The sequence below is a fragment of the Musa acuminata genome, chromosome BXJ1-5 (assembly GCF_036884655.1).
Source record: "Musa acuminata AAA Group cultivar baxijiao chromosome BXJ1-5, Cavendish_Baxijiao_AAA, whole genome shotgun sequence".
Taxonomy (NCBI): Eukaryota; Viridiplantae; Streptophyta; class Magnoliopsida; order Zingiberales; family Musaceae; genus Musa; species Musa acuminata.
In genome coordinates, this window is record NC_088331.1 from 9,353,473 (window position 1) to 9,372,216 (window position 18,744).

The following is an 18,744-nucleotide window of genomic DNA, read 5'->3' on the forward strand; positions in this document are numbered from 1 at the left end:
GCCCATGGAAGTTAAGCCAATGGAAAATGACTACTACGGTTTTTTGTTGGACCTAGGGAGGGGCATCTCGCTCTCCACCCACAGGATCCGGTTCTCGACCAGGATACGCCGACTCGCGGTGCTTCAGCGAACCCGATGATCTCCTAGCGTGAGTATGCCACGTGGTTCGCGAGAGATCGGTTGATCCTGGACGCACATTGTTCGGCCACTCGGACAGCGACACGTTCAGAAATATGCTGTTCCCTGCGTAGTACCGGACACATGTTTGAACCTCGCACGGTTGCCGTCCCACACTCGTCGGAGGACATCGAAGAGACGCAAAATTACAAAGAAAGCGTCCTTCGCCATTTGTCCTCCGCCAGCGTTTCCTTTCGATTTTGCCCCTCTTCTGTTTCTTCGCTCTCGCTCTCCGCCTCTCCCGCTCTCTTTCTTTGTTCTTGAGGTCGCTGCATTCTTGCGATGACTCCCTCGTCGCGGCCTCCCGCCCCCTTCCCGGACCTCAACCTCATCCCCTTCCCCAAGCTCGAGCCCAAACCCGAGCCGCCAGACCACCACCAGACCCACCTCGGCTCGGCCGGCCCACTCGACCCCCTCCTCCCCCCTCCCAGTCCCGACCCTGGCCCCCATCCCACCGCCGTCGACGTCGAGAGCGCCGCCCTCTTCGCCGAGTACCTCCGCCTCGCCCGCCTCTTCTCCGCCGCATCCGCCGACCACCAACACCTCTTCCTCGTCCCAGAGCCGGCGCCCGCCGCCAGCTCCTCCGCCATCGTCGCCCGCAAGAAGCGCAAGCCCCGGTCAGCCGAGATGGTCCGCGCCTCCGTTTACGACGAGCTCCACGTCCGCGACGACGTCCGCCGGGCCCGCATCACGTTCAACTCGCTCCGCTCCCTCCTCCTCCAGGACGAGAAAAAAGGCGACGCCTTCGAGGCGATCTGGGGCAAGAGGTCCCGCGCCGACCTTAAGGCGGCCACCGTCATGGGCGACCGCGACCTCTGGCTCCACCGCGACAGGAGGATCATCGGCGCGATTCCCGGGATCAACGTCGGTGATGTCTTCTTCTTCCGCATGGAGCTCTGCGTTCTTGGCTTGCACGGCCAGAGCCAGGCTGGCATCGACTACGTCCCGGCTAGCCGGAGTGCTACAGGCGAGCCGATCGCCACCAGCATTATTGTATCCGGTGGCTACGAGGATGACGAGGATAGTGGGCTTGTGCTTGTCTACACTGGCCATGGTGGCCGCGGATCCAACATGCTCAAACATTGCACTGATCAGAAACTGGAAGGGGGAAATCTTGCGATGGAACGGAGCATGAATTATGGAATTGAAATTCGAGTCATTCGAGGGCTGAAGTCCAATCGTAGCCCCATCGGGAAGATTTATGTCTATGACGGCCTTTACAAGATCGTCAATTGCTGGATGGATGTAGGCAAATCAGGGTTCGGCATATATAAGTACAAGCTTTTGAGAATTGAAGGGCAGGATGAGATGGGCAGTGGGATCCTCAAGCTTGCTGAGGAATTGAAGGTGAATCCATTGAGTGCAAGGCCAGCCGGTTACTTGAGCCTCGATATCTCGATGGGAAAGGAAAATTTTTCAGTTTCCATGTTTAATGACATCGACGATGATCGGGAACCACTGCTTTTTGAGTATCTCGCCTGTCCAATTTTCCCCGTTGAAGCATTCCAAGGGAAGGCAAATGCTGATGCAGGAAACGGATGTGAATGCATCTCGAATTGCTCAGCTGACTGCTACTGTGCCAAGAAAAATGGTGGTGAATTTGCATATGATGAAAATGGGATTCTGTTGAGGGGAAAGCCATTGATTTATGAGTGTGGCCCCTTGTGCCGGTGCCCGCCAAGTTGTCCCAATCGGGTGAGCCAGAAAGGGGTGAAGCATCAGTTGGAGGTGTTCAGGTCAAAAGAGACGGGGTGGGGAGTGAGATCACTGGATTTGATTCTGGCTGGGACATTTATTTGTGAGTTTAGCGGCATCGTGCTAACTCAGCAGCAAACCGAATTTTTTTCTGCAAATGGCCACTGTTTAGTGCATCCTAGCCAGTTTCCAGAAAGATGGAAGGAGTGGGGTGATGTTTCTGATATCTTACCAGATTACGTGTCACCAAACTTTCCATCCTTGCCCGGCCTGAACTTCTCCTTAGATGTTTCAACATCAAGGAATGTAGCTTGTTATCTGAGCCATAGTTGTTGCCCAAATGTGTTTGTGCAGTTTGTACTATTTGATCACAATAATGTCTCCTATCCTCATGTTATGATCTTTGCGATGGAGAACATACCTCCATTAAGGGAACTGAGTATTGATTATGGGATTGGAGATGAATCTGTGGGGAAACTAACAATGTAGCCATTTATTGTCATGAAGGTGATCAAGTTTGAAGTTGCAATGCTTCCTTTGAGAGCATGCCACCAATTGCCTCAAAAGTAACCGGCTGCTTACTGGTAAATTTTCTCAATAATGTATAGCATATTGGAACTTCTTTTTCTCTGTTCTTTCACTACCCTAGGGTAATTGCTTCATTGCTTAGCAAGTTGATGAATTATTTTTCAAGTTTTACGATATGCACAAAAAATTTTACCTATCATGTTCTTCATGTGTATGCATAATTTAACTCTGTTATAGAAAATTTCAATGGCCTACATTATGTGCTATGCTAGAAAAAATTCTTTTGTCATGATACAATGATTCCATGCTTTCTTAATCTATGTTTCACGTTATTGATGTTTGTTTCTAGCAGATCAAGAGGTAGAGTTTAGGACCCACAAGAGGGAGTTCTCATACTCTATATCTTAGAGTGCTCGTTTGCATTGTGCATTTCTTGAAGTCTTTGGCATATCTGACCCTGCAGTAGTTTTATGATTTTATATAGTGAATGTATTTAAAGCTGAAGTTCAATTTGATATGATTACTATTTACTGCTAATCATCTACCGAACCATTCAAATTATCTCAAGCATGATGGTGTCCAGTTGCCATGCTCGTATCAAACACACAGAGTTGAAGATGGAAAACTTAGCAAGACCTTGATAGTGTTCATTCCAAGTACTGTCATATATATGAACAAGGAAATGCAGATCTGTCCAGAGAGATACACAAAGAACAATGTTGACTTTTTTTCTCTCTCATATTAATATGTTTGCCTATACTTTCTGCAAGAATATAATCTATGAATTCTTTAAGGCAATGGATGTCGTTATAGTTTGTTTGAAATATATATTAAAAGTTCTGTGTCACCAGATGAGCATTCAATTACTTTTCTGCAGATACTCTAGTAAAATCTATACCGGTGTAGAAAGCATTCATCATGTCTATGATTGCAAAGATGGCATACTGAAGCATGATTAATTATTAGTTCCAGCTAATCATCATATCTCATTGTTCATTGTAGTCACCAACTAGTGCACATACAAATTGATACTTGGTTTATGAGATGGAATACCTTTTTGATTTGATCATTCAAGATATTAGCATTTGCAATTGAAGTGTAATATTTGTTAGATAACATCACACGCTCATTCGGTCCTCAATGGAATGATTTCACACTCATTCCATCGAACATGGACATCACATTAATTATTTAGAAATCTCTCATGTTTAGCTTTGAAATCATTAGTTGCTGAATGTTTTCAAGTTTATGGTTATCTTTGTGTATCTCTCCTGGTAAAATGTCTGATCTGATGCTTGCAGGAGAAGAAAATACCACTATGCATAAATTATTGTGGTGACAAAATGTCCCTGAAGGATCTGTTCTCCTGAAGGAACAGGTGATGATGTTTTTATCCTTTCCACTCTGGTCTTCTTCAATAACTGCTTTGACAGCAGCAGAAATCTGCAAGCATTTTTGTAAAGCATGAGAAGATGCACATGCATAATGCAGCAAGAAGATCAAGTTTTGGATGTATCTGTGGAAACTGGAAGACTGTAGCATTTAAACCTTATAGTACTTAGCATTAGATGTTCTTTTGGGGAACATCGTGTACATGTATGTGTAGCACAATTATACTGAGTGGTAGAAAGTGCAGCATGCTCATGTTCAATTGTTCTACTTGTGCACTTGGAAAAAGCTTCCGACAGCCCAAGCGAGGCAGAATCACCAGCAGTGTTTATATTCTGTGCTGGAGCAAATTAAAGGCGCAAGTCTAGAATTTTGAAGGCTGCGGATATGTTGCAGCCGAGACACTTAAGGCTGCGGATATGTTGGCATCCAGTGGAACTATTTGGGACAGCTTATCTATGTTTCCTGTGCATAACAATATTTCATAATATTGGCACCAATCGAAAGAGCTATATGTCCGTGTCAACTGACATGTAACGCCACAACATCCGGTGTGGCCAACTCCCAAAGTATGTCTGGAGATCATATTATGTCAGTGTTGGGATTGGTAGATTAAATTAGTTTTGCAAGGTGATAGGGAATATAAAACCGATTAATCATTATTCATCACATCAACATCATATAGGGTTAATATCCTTCTGCTCACATAGATAGAAGTCTAAAAAGTAACTTGGGTTAGTTATCTGAGTTACCTCTTCTATAAAATATTTGTAGGAATACTTTTGTCCGAGTCAATTACGAATTGTCTCTTTTATTAGTGGAGTATTCTTGAAAGTCTAAGGGGTAATGATTTCTTTATAGAATATTCGTAAAAATATTCTCGAAAGTCTATAAGATAACTTGGGACAAGTTTCTCCCGTTGAATATTCGTAGGAATATTTTTTGAAGTCTAGAGATAGCTCGGGTCGAATAGAAATTATCTTTCGTACATAATATTCGTAGGAATATTTTTGGAAGTCTAGGGGTAGCTCGGGTCGAATAATTTCTTATGAACTGCCTTCCTCATAAAATCTTTATGGGATATTCTTTCTCTTTATGGGATATTCTTTCTCCTCAAGATCAGTATAAAAACATAACTTTAACTCTAGATCGAGAGACCTCTATACTAACTGAAGTGACGAAAGAACCTACACGAAAAAGTACCCTCGACCTTGTCTTTGTGCATGTAACAAGTCTAGAGAGATCGTACTCTATTTCGGAGTTAGGTCATCAACGTCAAAGATCTTGATTACTAATAACAAGATTTGGAAACCCAATTTTAGCAAACACTTAATCACCACTTATCACAATAAGCAAAGGACGCTAATCTTTTTGTTTTTTTTAATGAAATGTATTTTTATTACATTAAATAGCATACATAACCTATCACATATACAATAATATATTTAATAATAAATTGAATTTAATACACAACAATGAACTAACCTATCTATCACTTCTGCAGTAATCAGGATTCAGAAAACCTTATCCAGGAAGGAGAAAAGTGAAGGCTAAACATGTTTATAGTTCAACTATTTCGTCTAATATTGAGGTTGTTTACATGTACCACATGCACATAGACAATCACGTACGAAGCATACACTTCAATCTTACACATGTAAACACGCTCGGCAAGTTAATTGTGGCAAAATTGGAACAAGCATCAAGTAAATCCTGATAATTCATCGACGCAAAATGGCCGGTTAACATGGAGGACATTGTTGTCAAAGAGAGCAAAGTACCACATGAAATGAAAACCTTTCGATTTCAAGATACAACAAACGGAGCGGATATAAAAGAAATAATGAAATCAAGCATGTCAATTGGTTAGAAGCAGCAAGTAAAAATGTATTGACATTCAGCCTAAGAAAGAATATGCCAACAGATTTTAACAAATCGAACTGGCCACTGCCACCAAAGACTTCCAATATCGACTTTATAACAACTTTGAGCATCATGGAGTCTTCTGTCAACTCTCAAATTTCATCCAGATAGTGTTCACTGATTCTGACCCTTTCCCTTCTTGGACTTACTCCTCTTCTCCTGCATCTTCTTCCTTTTCGCTTCGGGAGTAGTCCAACTATAGTCAGGTGGAATCACAAACGGGTCTTGTATGTCCTCCACACGGCTACTTGGTCCTGATGTGATCGAGTAATTTTGACGATATGGTGCCTTTATCCATTGAATCCAGGAGCTTGATGATGTCTGTGTTTGGGGACTATTGTTCCCAGGGCTAGTGGGAGGTGTTGAGAACTCTTCCAATGGCTGTAATTCTTCGAACTTGGTAAAAGTAACCAGGACGCGGATAGTAGGAACAACTGGAATTGCAACCTGAAAGAATTTATTGATTGCCTTAAATGATGCACAAGAGAATCATATAACCAAACATGTAACAAAATGCTACGAAGAAAACAGAACTTCTTAAGGAGAAGTTGCTTGCCATTGCTACCATAACTGTTGCTGAATGGGTAAGTTTCAAACTACAGATAGGCAACTGACAGGAATTAAAATTAAGTTTGTCTTCTTTCTCTGCACAGCAATCAAAGAAGTCTCATCACATTCTCCTGAATCATTCTTTACAAAAGTTACACAAGCAATTACTTGCCAAAAATTTACTTTAACATCCCAAAAATTCTGACCTGTCAGCAATAGGTTTCATTAATTATTTAGTTATTTGTAATAAGATAGTGAAAAGCATAAAAGCATATGAAACTCGAGAAATCCTGAGACAAACTCACAACGATATCAATCTGCAAATATAGTTTGGGCATATAGTATGGTTGCAAAATAACATTCTAGTATCCGATCACTTAAATTGTTTTCTCCATTGTGACAAATAATGATGCATCACAAGATGCCAGGTTTATTGAGTGATGTGCAAGTTTCTATAAATGTAAAAGTTCCAAAGCGAGCTTGTCTATAGCTGCTACACTCCTAGAGTTGAAAAACTGATGAATATGAAGAATCCACAAAAGGAAATGATATTTGGATGTTGTCCTTAACTATGACTTGGGATGATTAGAGGCGCATCATATACTACATACCAGGTAACATATTACATCGGAAATAAGTCCTGGAATAAACATCCAATTCCACCTCAATATTCAGAAAAAGATGTACTCGCATAAAATGTGAACAAGAACCAAATTCTTTTTAGAGGAACTAAAAGAACCTCCAACTTTAGCATGTACAAAGGACTCTCCTATAGGAAAAGCTTTTCCCCTCACAACTTCCGGCGGACTGGATCAGCCCAAAAATAACAAATGAAAACTACAACAATTAAGCAAAGAATTGGTCGAAATATATTGATCAGGATACTTAATGTAATCTACACTAAGAAGGTATGCTTTATCTCTTTCAACTCCAATAATAGGATACAGCAACCACAGTAGCAATACCACTAGAAACCTAGAACCTCAAGTTACAGCTAGATAGATCCTCATGCAACACTTGGAGCTAATGTGAGACACATCCAAGATCAAGCAGTGTTTATTAAGTCCTTGCTCCTGTGTCTCTTCAAGTCTCCATTGCTTTTCCTCTTTCCTTTTTGGCACCTACAATTTGTGAACACTCGACTTTCTCTACTGGTGATATATTAGGACACTGACGTCCTAGGCAATTTGAGTCACTATTCCAAGCATGTGCTGGATATATATTAAAGTTGCAGATGGACATAGTAGACCAAGCATGTCTAAGTTGGTATGTTAGTTAATGGCTTTAGAACAAAATTTACTACGATTAGAAACAAAGGAATAAGCAGGGTTGTTTACAGAACTGATGTGACAGCATGGCAGATTATATCTTAGAAACACCATTACTGAAGATAGACTGATACTCCCGCATAAAGTAATTTACAGTAAACCAGTGATGGAGTGGAAATCTAGCTCATGTGAATGAATCTGCACATAGCAAGTAACATAGATCAAAAGAGACCCATTTATAAGGGTAACATTGAAGACACAAATGTAAACAGTGATTAAACAGATATGCAACAATTGCAAATAAATCATTGCAATGCTCAAGTAACATGAGCATGTGAAGCCTGTAAACATAACAATGTGAGAAGAAATTGTAAAGTTTCCATAACTAACTAGTCTATGTTCCATACCTTTACTGGAAATGCTCCAGGAGGGAGCTTTGTCATAAGAAGATCCCTCAGACGACGAATTGCCTTGACCTTGTTCGCTAGAATATCAAGCAGCGGCAATAGCTCTTCCGTCCGAAGTGGAAAATCAGGAGAGAGCCACAGAACAGGCCTTAAACCTTTTCTATATTCACTCTCTTTGCTGTTCTCTTTTCGTCTGTATCCATTTTCGGAGGTTGTTGCAGGTCTTTTGGAATCCCTATCTCTTCCCCTCCTATGATCTTCCATCCTGTTCACAACCTCTACCGAATGCCTTCCAGGCATACTCTGGTTCTGAGATGGAGAATCGCCCAGGAGATCACTCACCTTCTCCTCTGCACACAGTGAACTCCTTGGAGGCATAACCCTCTTCTGCCCATTATAATTGGCTCTCTTTCCCCAATTACCAAACCAACTTTTCCTATCTTGTCTACTCTCACCATTACTGCTACTACTAGCATCCTCAATCGGTATGTCCCTGGGCTCATAGCAACTATGCCGGCGAGCAACATGGACATCGGATTGGACTTGGTCGATCACCTCAGGGGATTCCATTTTGAGTGCTTTCTCCAATTGCTTCCGCTCCTCCTCCGTCAAGATGTCTTCGAACTCTTCGCTCTCAGTCTCGTTGTTGTTGCAGGCCGAGAATAACTCCTCATCGGTCATCGCTCCCGGCACTCGCCTGGACTTGACGCTCACCACCACGTTATGCATATCGTAAACCTTTGCTTTCCACGGCCCGACCATTTCCGACCTCTCCTGTCTCCTCCACGTCAACTGCGGAAGTAGCACGGCTTGCGTGACGTCTATCCCCGGCCGGAAGATGTTCGTCTGGGACATCGCCTTGACTTCTTGGTGGACCTCCGCCTCGGTGGCCGGCGTGCCCGCTCCGTCCAAAGCGTTCATCACCTCCTTGTCCTTGTGAGAGATCATGCACAGGGATCCGGGCGGCACCTTCCCGTCCTCCGATCCGTCCCCGAGGAAGAGGATGCTCTGGTCGGAGCGCTGAATCCGGAAGCCGTCGAATCCGGCCAGCGTCATGTCGGCCCGCAGGTTCGACCCCCGCTTCCAGATCTTGTAAGTGTCGGAGGGGGCGATTCTGGAGATGAAGGGGATCACGGAGCTCTCGAAGTGGAAGGTGATCTCCATGTAGAAGTCCCGCATCCGGCGCATGGTGGCGACCACTCGCGGCAGCCGGCGGCACCACTTGGCCCAGGCGAGGGGCTGGTAGTGGCGGACGATGATCTTGGCTAGGTTCTCCTCGCCGGCGCAGATGGCCTCCTGGAGCGCACTCCAGCCCTGCTCGTTCTGGAGGCTCCAGTCGGCGCCCGCGGCCATGAGCATCTCGACGGCGGCGGCGTCGCCGAGGCGGACGGCGAGGTGGAGCGGGGTCTCTCGGTTGGGGACGTCGCGGCGGTCGATGACGCCGGAGATGGCGTCGGCCTTCTCCTCCTCCGCGACGGACGCCGCCTCCGTGCGGATGGCCGATGGGTCAACGAGGCGGGGCAGCGCCGCGAGCACGCGCTTGAGGCCGGCGTAGTCGCGGGCGAGCACGGCCCTGTGGGCCGGGCTGTGCGCGTACTTCATCAGATCCGTCGCGGCCATTCTTCCTCTCTCTCTCTCTCTCTCTTCTCGTTCTTCTTCTTTGCTCAAATTATTCAGCTTTCAAGAAAGCAGAAGCATCAAGACTGAGAGGAATTGACAGCAAACAAAACGTCTAATATCTCATTCTTCTTTTGTTCAGCTCAAATTTGGAAACTGCAACAACAGCAGATGGAACAACGAGGAGGTCCGATCTGAAGAAAACAGAGCAATCCAAGTGCATGTTGTTGGGCTTTACTACAAGAAGATATTATGTAATTTGTGTGTGCATTTATACCTGTGAACGAAAGAGATAAAGAAAGAGAATGAGAGAGAGAGAGGGGTATAGAACGCGGAATCAAAGGAAGGGATGGCGGAAGGAAGAGCACAGACGCAATCCAAAGGAAATATGAAAAGAGAAGAAAAGAGAACAAGAAAGAGAAGGGAAAGCTCAGGAGACTCTCTCCTCCTTTCCTTTTATCTATTCGCCTCCGCAGCAAGTGACGAAACACAAGTAGTTATGGATACAAAGAGTCCTCCACTCTGAGAGAGAAAAGAAATGCATACCGAGAGATAGAGAGAGTAGCCTTATATATAGTATTTTTCTTTCCTTTTTCTTGGTGAGGTAGGGACGTCGGAGAGAGGGAGGGACGGAGGGAAGAGCAATTATTTTTTGCTATTTTTGGCGGTGGAGGAGGGACCCACGAGGGGTAATAGGACGCGTCGGTGAGATTTGGGCCGGGAGTGACCCGACCGTTTCATGAATCAGGGGAAGCTTTTGGAGCGAGAGAGGCGTCGATTGGAGGGTAGGGATGTGTTCATGATTGGCTTACTGCTGTTCCTGACGTCGATCTTTGGACTTGATAACGACGACGTGGCTAATTATTTGGTCTTCCCACTGAAATTAGGAGCCCCCTTGGTTACCTAATCCACCACAACATCATACAACATTATATGCTTCAAGAATCTACGTGGACACAGCTAGTAATTGTGGTAATTGATGATTTTTGCGAGGTGGTTGGCACATCCTCCATTATGTTGATTGATCTTGCGAAATAATAAATGAAGTCATTAGGACTGGTTGCAGCTCATAATTGACAGGATCACATGAGCAGCACGAGCTATAAGTTCGTTGTGTTCCTGCAACAGAAGCACTCAATTTGTTAATCAATGACCATGTGATGGGCCAACCAAAGAAGAAACATGGGGGATTCGTGGGGCTAATAATTCCAACTATAGTAGAGTCTACTCCTTTTACTAAAGATTAGCCCCCTATTATGTTCACTTACCAACACATTCAAACACGATGCATCGCCTTCTATTTTTTCCAATTTAAAGCTAAGAAGAACAGTAACTCCAAGAATCGAGAATTTTCCATGGGTAACCTGTTCGTATAACTTATCCACCGCTCGTTCTATAAAAACATATGGAAGATATTAATGTTGGGTAAGGATGTTTGGTGAAAAGTTCATGATCTCTTTTGTTGATAGAAAAGAACACGTTAGAACATGGAGTAGCCAAGGGACCACTAGCCATATGCACAGACCTAGGTTGGGGACCCCCCATCGATCATATGGTTGGAGGATTGCTCAAGTGTAGGTAGGATCTTTTTGTCCTCACACGGGAGGGGGGAGGTGGATGCCCACCCTGAGAAGAAAGGGATGATAAAAGTTGTCACTGTTCTTGGGAATGGTGGTGAGAGAGGACAGAGGACGGGGGTTGGATTGCTGATTAGTCCACCCTCATTTTGGGGAGTCAAAGATGCCTCTGTTCCTCCCCCATGTTTGAATGCTCCGTATGTGCAACAATGTCCGTAATCTAAGAGTTCCGACTCGTATAGTATATTCAAGAGTAGGTATTGAGGCATGAAGTGCCAAATTGTGGTTCGTCCACAGATTCAAAATAATGCAGTGTCTCTTACTAGGATAGCTGGCTCTCTGGGACCGTGCTTGTCACATTGGGTTTAATGATTAGCATCTCATTCACTATAGATGAGCTACCCTTGTGTATACTTGGTGAGTGTTGGCGTACCTCCATCTCCAAGCGGTTGAAGTATCCCTGGCCACACGAGACGCATTTCCTTTGCCCTTCCTGCTTGTGGTATAAGAAGACGACCATATCTGGGAATGAATGTTAAAAGACTCTCAAAATGGTTACATGGTTGAATAACTGAGCAACAAAGGACAGCCATCAATTCTCCTGTAAGTAGAAGACAAAGTAAATTGCAATATCCAAGCTAGATAAACCAGAAAATTAATTACTGTAACCAATAAATAATCTAAGGAAACTCAAAAGAAAAAAACCTCCTCAATATTTTTTTTGGTCTTTGGCACAAGATTGTGAACGAACACATTGGAAGTTCCTTATATTTGTCAAATATGGCAACATCATGTGCAGGAAAGAACAACAGCAAATGTAGGAGCTTACTATGGCTGCTGTAGTTCAAGATATAAAAATGATAAGGGAAAAAATCTAAGGATATTGAATTTATCATCACCCAAACTGAGATAATCTACAACATGTCCTAACGATGTTTTTGATGTACAGGAATCGTGCGTGTTATTATCCCCTGGTTCATGATAGGTATTAAGGTGCCATGAAAAGAAGGATTAGCTGGTTAGTAGTCCTCAGGCAATATATATGTCTACTTTATCTATTAGAAATCACATGTTCGGGGCATGAAACAATATGATGATGCATCTAGTTTTCTCTTCAAAAAAACCTTTCTAATGAAGACAGACAACATCACACAAATCTGTCCAGAAAACATCTCACTAGAACATTAACATTTCCTCGACTTTCTTGATCCCTAGTATTTGTATCAAATTATACAGCAGCATCATGAGGAATGAGTCCTGATAACTGGTAAAACGTAAACAAAATAAGCAAAAGCTAAAGCCACATGAATTATGGACACTAATCATGTAATAAGGTAGCGAAAGGTTTGCATGTCTACAACAAAGTGCAAATCCATTATGAGATTTTCATTGCATAGAACCATGGATCCATCTAGTACAGTAATGTTTATAACTTCATACTACCGGTGGCACTTTAAAGGCCCACCAGCCGAAGAAGCTGCAACAATGTAAACACCAGACACCCATGTCGTTGTTAATATCATAATCCTTAATCTGACCACAGCGATTAAGAAAAGGCAATCAGTTTATAATTGCATTCATCCTTCTCCAAATTGAACTCTAACTTCAGATGTTTGATATAGATATAGTTGGCCCATTTAATCTGGAAACTCTAAAATCACAAAAGAAATGAGTGTTTTGCAACCATCAGAAAACCTATTTGTTGGTGAGGCCTCCATAAATGATTCTGCATATTGATTTATGATGAAAGAAATGTACATATTAAACTTTCGGAAAAGTTCCAATGAAACATCATCTATAACAAATCAACAAAATTTGAAAGGAAATGCCTTTGAACAATAAAAGCAGATTCCCATTTAGAGATTTAGGACTCTTGCCGAACCCTGATCAGTTAAAACCCCAGATAATTTAGGCGGCCAACAAGAATCTCAGATTCTGCATCTGAAAACTAAATCGAGCACATCAATGGTGGAAGTCTGTCAAGTTGGGACATCACGACGCTATTACCAGATCATACAGAACAATAAGAAATCTAATTTGACATCAGAAACTCGCATCTATGCAGATTATGTTGCAGAATTCAAGAGGTGGGGAGCAAGGCAAAGAGGGGCAAACGCTCTGAGAGAACTGGGAAAGGAGAGCGCGCGTCGTCGCCCTTTACTTGCCGTCTTTCGCAAGAATCCTTCGACGTGGTCGTCGTCTCGCCTCTCGCCGCCTCCTCAACAAAGTTTCTAATCTTTCCCGCCCACAAATCTACTCTCTAAACTGCGCGGCGATTTCATCGGTTAGGTCGAGTCCGAGTTGGGTTGCGTAGCCCAACCCTCATCCAATGTAAGTGGGTTGAGACCAAAATCCAAAATAGAGAATGCTACAAGTGATTCTTCTTCTTATGATTGATTTATATCATAGAAAATGGAGGTAAATGTTTTGCAGCACCGGCACACACGCCAGACCATCACGTGTGGGACTCTTAAATACGTGTCTCTTCGATCGAAACAATGACTCCACCAATTCCATCAGTTTACGAACGTGCCATTTCTGTAGTCGTGTCAATGTTGGCCACTGACAGAAATAACACGTGCCACATCCACAATAGAAGAATTTTTGGGACCGAGATGGACAGGTATCTCCCACTCAATTATGACTGTCTCATGGCAACAGAACGAACACGTATCTCACACAATCCACTTTCACAAAAAAATAAATGAGACTCACCATTCAATATCCATAAAGAATATGTCATGCGAAATAATACAGCGTAAATTGACATGGAAAAGATATGTTTAATATATAAATGAATTCATGAGGAGCATTCCATATTAGACTTGTTCGATGCCGCCACTATGCTCCAATAAATTACTTAGTTGACATCATCACTATCTGTCATCTTATGATATGAGCGACGAAGGCATCCAGATCGGTTTTGGAGCTTCCACCTTCCTCCATGGCTCGCCTTACTTCACCTCCCAACTCTCTCGCCCTCCGTCTCACCTCCTCCCCTTCCTTGCTAGCCATCAGCCGCTCGATCACGTCACTTATGGTCGCCGAAGGCACCAGCTCCGCCCTCTTGTCCCAGTCGAGCACGTGGAACCCCACACGGAGGACGTCCATCACCAGCACTGCGTTCCGGGGTTGGTCCGAATGCATCGGCCACGCCACGATCGGCACCCCCGCGCTGAAGCTCTCCATGCACGAGTTCCAACCGCAGTGGCTCATAAATCCGCCGGTCGACGGGTGCGCCAGGATCTCCGGCTGCGGCGCCCAGCCCCGCACCACCTTCCCCCTTCTCTCCACCCTTGTGTAGTAATCCAATGGCAGCTTCTCCTTTTCAACGGCGTCACCACCAGTCTCGGCATAGATGTCGGCCCTGTCGGCGTCCCTTAACACCCAAAGAAACCGCTGACCGCTAGCCTCGAGCCCCGCTGCGAGCTCAGCCACCTGCTCGTCGGAGAAGGTTGATGTGGTGCCAAAGGACACGTAAATGACGGAGGACGGCGGCTGCTGATCCAACCACTCGATGGACGGGTGCCTAGCGCCATTGCCGCTTGCTTGGTTGAAGGTGATCGGATTCAGTGGTCCGATGGCGAAGGTTTTCTTGTCCTGCCACTCCGGCTCTCGAGCCACCAGATCGATGAACATGCCTTCGATCGCGCGGCAACTGTTGATGAGGCGCCCGGAGTCGGCTACCGTCGTTTGCTGCTGGCTGAGGACGAAATCGCAGAACTGTTGCGATATGCAGTCCTCGTTGGATACATGAGGAAGCTCCAAAATCTCTACGGCAGGCTCGCGTGGTTTGCCGCGTAACTCCCAGCGGAAAAAGAAGCCAGCGATGGCTGATACGGTGTGGAAGCAGAAAGCTTCCACATTGGGAAGGGAGGCAGCTGCACCGGCCGCAAAGGTCATCGAAGAGTCGTGGATGAGGACGACGCGGCGAGAGCGGGAAGCGAGGGAGCGTACGAGGTCGGCGAGTGGGGAGAGGAGGTGGCGGGCGGCGTCGAAGGCGGGCTGGAGGTGGCCGGGGAACTTGATGGCCGCGTCCGGTTCGGGAGCAGGGGATGAATAGTCTGGTAATGGGAAATCGTGGAAATGGATGGGGCGGCAGGCGGTACCGCCGTTGTGGAGGCGTGACGCGCGGTCTAGCACCTGGCGGTTGTGGGTGGCGGAGCCGACGTAGTGGATGGGGAGACCGCGGGCGGAGATGAGACTGGAGAGGTGGAGGAACTGGTTGAGGTGACCTTGGGCAGGGAGTGGCACCATCACCACGGCCACGTCTATTGTAATCGGTTCAGCTTTTGCTTTGCTTTGAGCCATGGCGTCGAGAAGGAGGCTTGTACGTTGGAAGCAATGGGAAATATCTCGCACGTCGCAGTGGTTGGCGCCTCTCTCTCTCTCTCTCTCTCTCTCTCTCTGTTTCTCCTTGTGTTGATGAGCATGTGTCTATATATATCTATAAGAGAAGAGAAAAGCTGGTTAGATTGGATCGAGGAGCTTATGATCTTTGGTTACCCAAAACTTTACATGATACAAAGAATGTTGCACCACCAGTATGTGGCAGGCGTCCTGATGAGGGTCACGTAAGCTTATCAAATAATTAATAGTTATAGATCATGTTCTTGTGAGTGCTGCATTTAATTTAAACATAATATTTAATCATTTATGCATTTTGCGTTCCTCTAGACTGACTAGATTGGCTCCCACGTTAATACGTAGTTGGCAGGATTGACTTTATACTTGTCTTGTTTTGCTATGACATCATGCTAAATTATTCTTTTTATTGTAAGATCGTGTGATAATTTTTTTGTTTCAATAGGATTATGTGTTCGAAGAAGATAAGGATGAAATTCTAATAAGACACCTTGATGCCGTCGAGCATGACACGGAAATTTCCGACGCATACTTGGATTTTGCGGATGAACTCGCACGAACAGAGAGGGCGATGGGACTGCTTTTGTGTGGCACGGCGTGGTTGCATGCAGAACCAGTCGGACCTGACAACCTCCACGTTGCGTGTCGGCTGTCTTCTGCCAAAGCGCCAACCCATGGACAGAAATTGGGAGGGCCCACTCTTGCCGAAGGGCCCCGCACAATTACACACTGATACGGATATGGCAGACAGAGAGAGAGGTGTGGCACGTGATAGTAACATGCAAATCGAACGAGTCGTGCTTGACACCCGACTCGATTGATGTTGTCCTGACGTCAGAGTCGATGCCCATTATTACGCCTCAATCTGTCAACCTGCTCGTGATGATCTATCTCGTCATCCGAAGAGTGAACGTATCAATTCTTAGAATAATTTGATTCTTTTATTACTCTCTCCGGTGTTATTAGCACCAAGCAAATCACCTCGATTCGTGGGAACGGCTTCTCCGTCTCCGGCCAAGAAGCTTTCCCTCGTCTGCCCCCGTATGCGTGCACACGGTGATTCGCCGTCGGCAAGTCCTATCGCGAATCTCCAGGACAGCGGTCGATCACAAGCACGGAGACAAAGCGGGATGGTCATAGACCACGCCGGAATTTGAATGCACCACGTAGGGCAGGAAGCAGGCAGGTGAGACTGGTAGATCCGTGAAATGATGACGGGAAGCTGTGTGGAAGAGAGATGCGATGCTGCTTACCGTGACGCAGTGACGGAGTCCTGGATGTGGCAATGGCAGGAGGTGGAAGGACCAGAGATTTAGTCATGAAATGCCCGCCCTTTCTCGTGCTGCTGCAGTGTCCTTCTCTGTCTCTGCAACGTTTATGTCATGTACTATGACGTGGAACGGAGCACTGCCTTTTTGAAGGATGCACAAGCGGTCGTAGTTGAGAAAACTGGCGTGAAACCCGTCTGTCTTCCTCGAGCTGGACCATGCACAACCACTGTTCCATATCCATATCAACAACTCTTTTCGACCGGGTCATAACGTCGTCCCTTCCGACCAACAACGGTTAGGTTATATGATTTAAGATATATTATAAATTTAATTCTAATTTAAGTATAATGATCGATCAGAAAAAAATTCTAATTATATTAGACTTCTTTAAAAGATAAAGATGTTGAGAAAACTCTCATAATTAATCATCTTGTATCCTCTACATCGACCTATCAAAGGAAAGATCTATAAAAAACTCTGAATATACGGATATATAAATAAGTGATATTATTGAGAAATTACATATCTTTTATTATCTCTTCTTTGTCCATGATCAATATCTCATAGCAATCCTGTAAATGATAGTAAGAGAAGATAATACGATTCTAGCTTATTTTTTTCTTATACAAATTCACGATAGCACCTTTTTGATTATCATGTCTAAAAGGAATGCATATTTTATCTCATATCTACGATATTTGATTTCAATCATAGAATTAAATTTTTACATAATAATAATATTTCTCACAATTAGTTTCATATCTATATTAATGACATCTAAGTAATAGTAGATTATTAAAGAAACTAGATCTATTTTTGATATATTTGTGCGATCTATTTCTGATCCATTTGTACATTAGATCTATTTTGCATAAGATATATTATTATTATCATTTTTTTATGAAAAGATGTTTTTATTTCTGATCATGTGATGTTTGCCTCACATGATCTATTTGTTTTCATAAACAAAAACACAACTTCAAGGCTGTTGGTCCAAACCAATTATCGCATAAGGCCGAGCGATGTGGTGATGGTTGCATCGTGCACTGCACAGGCGATGCTGCTGCATGCGGCAAGGCTTTTGCAGGTGGTAGACAACAACACGGGACACTGTTGCCAGGCGACGGAACACAGTGAAAGTGGCTGTTGCTGATAGCATAGCAAGGAGCAACAGTGTTGTGTTACTAGAATGGGCGGAAGCGAGCCGTTGATGTTGGAGTTGAAGGATGTCGTGGAAAGGAGTCGCGACGGATGAACGACAATCTTTTGGGTCTCGCGGGAAGGAGTCCGATGGAAAGGGGAAACATTGCACCCTGGCGGATGAACCACAGACAGCATGCAGGTTGCACACCGTAATGATGGTAGTGCCTTGCTTAGGCACTACAGCGATCGCTCCGCAACACAGCAGCGAACAGTTGCTCACTATGGTAGTCGCTCTGCAGTGCAGCGGTGGTGTTACTCAACGGCGACGGCACAACCACGCATAGTAAGGAGGTCACACAGGGATAGGGCTGCGCAATTTGGGCAACCGCTTAAAGTGATATTTCTTTCATTCTATCCTTATAAATATCGGTATGATTTCTAGATTAATTAATTTTAAATGACTTAAGCATATATAATTTACATTAGGTACGTAAAACCTTAATTAGATTAATTGAAATGATCACAAACTTAACTACTAAAAGTTCTAGAACAAATAATTAAGATAAATGATCAAAAAAATTTAAGAGACTTGATTTTATGATAATTATTAATAATATTTATAATTTATTATAGTGTATAACTAGTGTGCTAGAATATTTAATGATCAATTTAAATTTATGAATAAATCGACGTATTAATGAAAGATCAAAATTTAGTATGATGGTATTTAAAAGATTCAAGATTATATCTTTAATATGATTGACAAACCTATCAGCTCAAGAACAATAGACATGAATGTGGTTAAATATTTTTTCATATAATTTATTATTAATTT

At 44.0% G+C, this 18,744-nt stretch overlaps 3 protein-coding genes across 5 annotated transcripts; 1 reads left to right on the forward strand and 2 right to left on the reverse strand.

Moving 5' to 3' along the window:
- The first annotated feature begins 319 nt into the window (after positions 1-319).
- On the forward strand, positions 320-4,051 carry LOC135673678 (histone-lysine N-methyltransferase family member SUVH2-like). Its single transcript, XM_065182825.1, has 2 exons — positions 320-2,456; positions 3,702-4,051. Exon 1 carries the CDS (start codon positions 460-462, stop codon positions 2,359-2,361), a length of 1,902 nt encoding a protein of 633 aa, XP_065038897.1. The 5' UTR covers positions 320-459; the 3' UTR covers positions 2,362-2,456; positions 3,702-4,051.
- A 1,582-nt stretch (positions 4,052-5,633) lies between these two features.
- Positions 5,634-10,179, reverse strand: LOC135673679 (uncharacterized). Of its 3 annotated transcripts, XM_065182827.1 has the most exons (3): positions 7,937-10,179; positions 6,269-6,357; positions 6,020-6,159 (listed from the first exon to the last, which is right to left on the reverse strand). In XM_065182827.1, the coding sequence occupies exons 1-2, from the start codon at positions 9,554-9,556 to the stop codon at positions 6,304-6,306; spliced, it is 1,674 nt and encodes a 557-aa protein (XP_065038899.1). In that variant the 5' UTR covers positions 9,557-10,179; the 3' UTR covers positions 6,020-6,159; positions 6,269-6,303. The 3 variants fall into 3 exon arrangements, with proteins under 3 accessions (XP_065038898.1, XP_065038899.1, XP_065038900.1); XM_065182826.1 differs by lacking the exon at positions 6,269-6,357 and having other exon boundaries at positions 5,634-6,159; positions 7,937-10,155; XM_065182828.1 differs by lacking the exons at positions 6,020-6,159; positions 6,269-6,357 and adding an exon at positions 6,369-7,727.
- A 3,656-nt stretch (positions 10,180-13,835) lies between these two features.
- On the reverse strand, positions 13,836-15,614 carry LOC135674970 (zeatin O-xylosyltransferase-like). The gene has a single exon (XM_065185234.1). The coding sequence runs from the start codon at positions 15,439-15,441 to the stop codon at positions 14,014-14,016; it is 1,428 nt and encodes a 475-aa protein (XP_065041306.1). The 5' UTR covers positions 15,442-15,614; the 3' UTR covers positions 13,836-14,013.
- Between the last annotated feature and the right edge of the window lie 3,130 nt (positions 15,615-18,744).

Excerpts from the sequence above, each read along its gene's own strand:
- LOC135674970 (XM_065185234.1), bottom strand. The coding sequence starts at position 15,441 with ATGGCTCAAAGCAAAGCAAAAGCTGAACCGATTACAATAGACGTGGCC.
- LOC135673679 (XM_065182826.1), bottom strand. The coding sequence starts at position 9,556 with ATGGCCGCGACGGATCTGATGAAGTACGCGCACAGCCCGGCCCACAGG. Across the intron at positions 6,160-7,936 it reads CTGGAGCATTTCCAGTAAAG|GTTGCAATTCCAGTTGTTCC; the intron begins GTATGGAACATA and ends AAATTCTTTCAG.
- LOC135673678 (XM_065182825.1), top strand. The coding sequence starts at position 460 with ATGACTCCCTCGTCGCGGCCTCCCGCCCCCTTCCCGGACCTCAACCTC.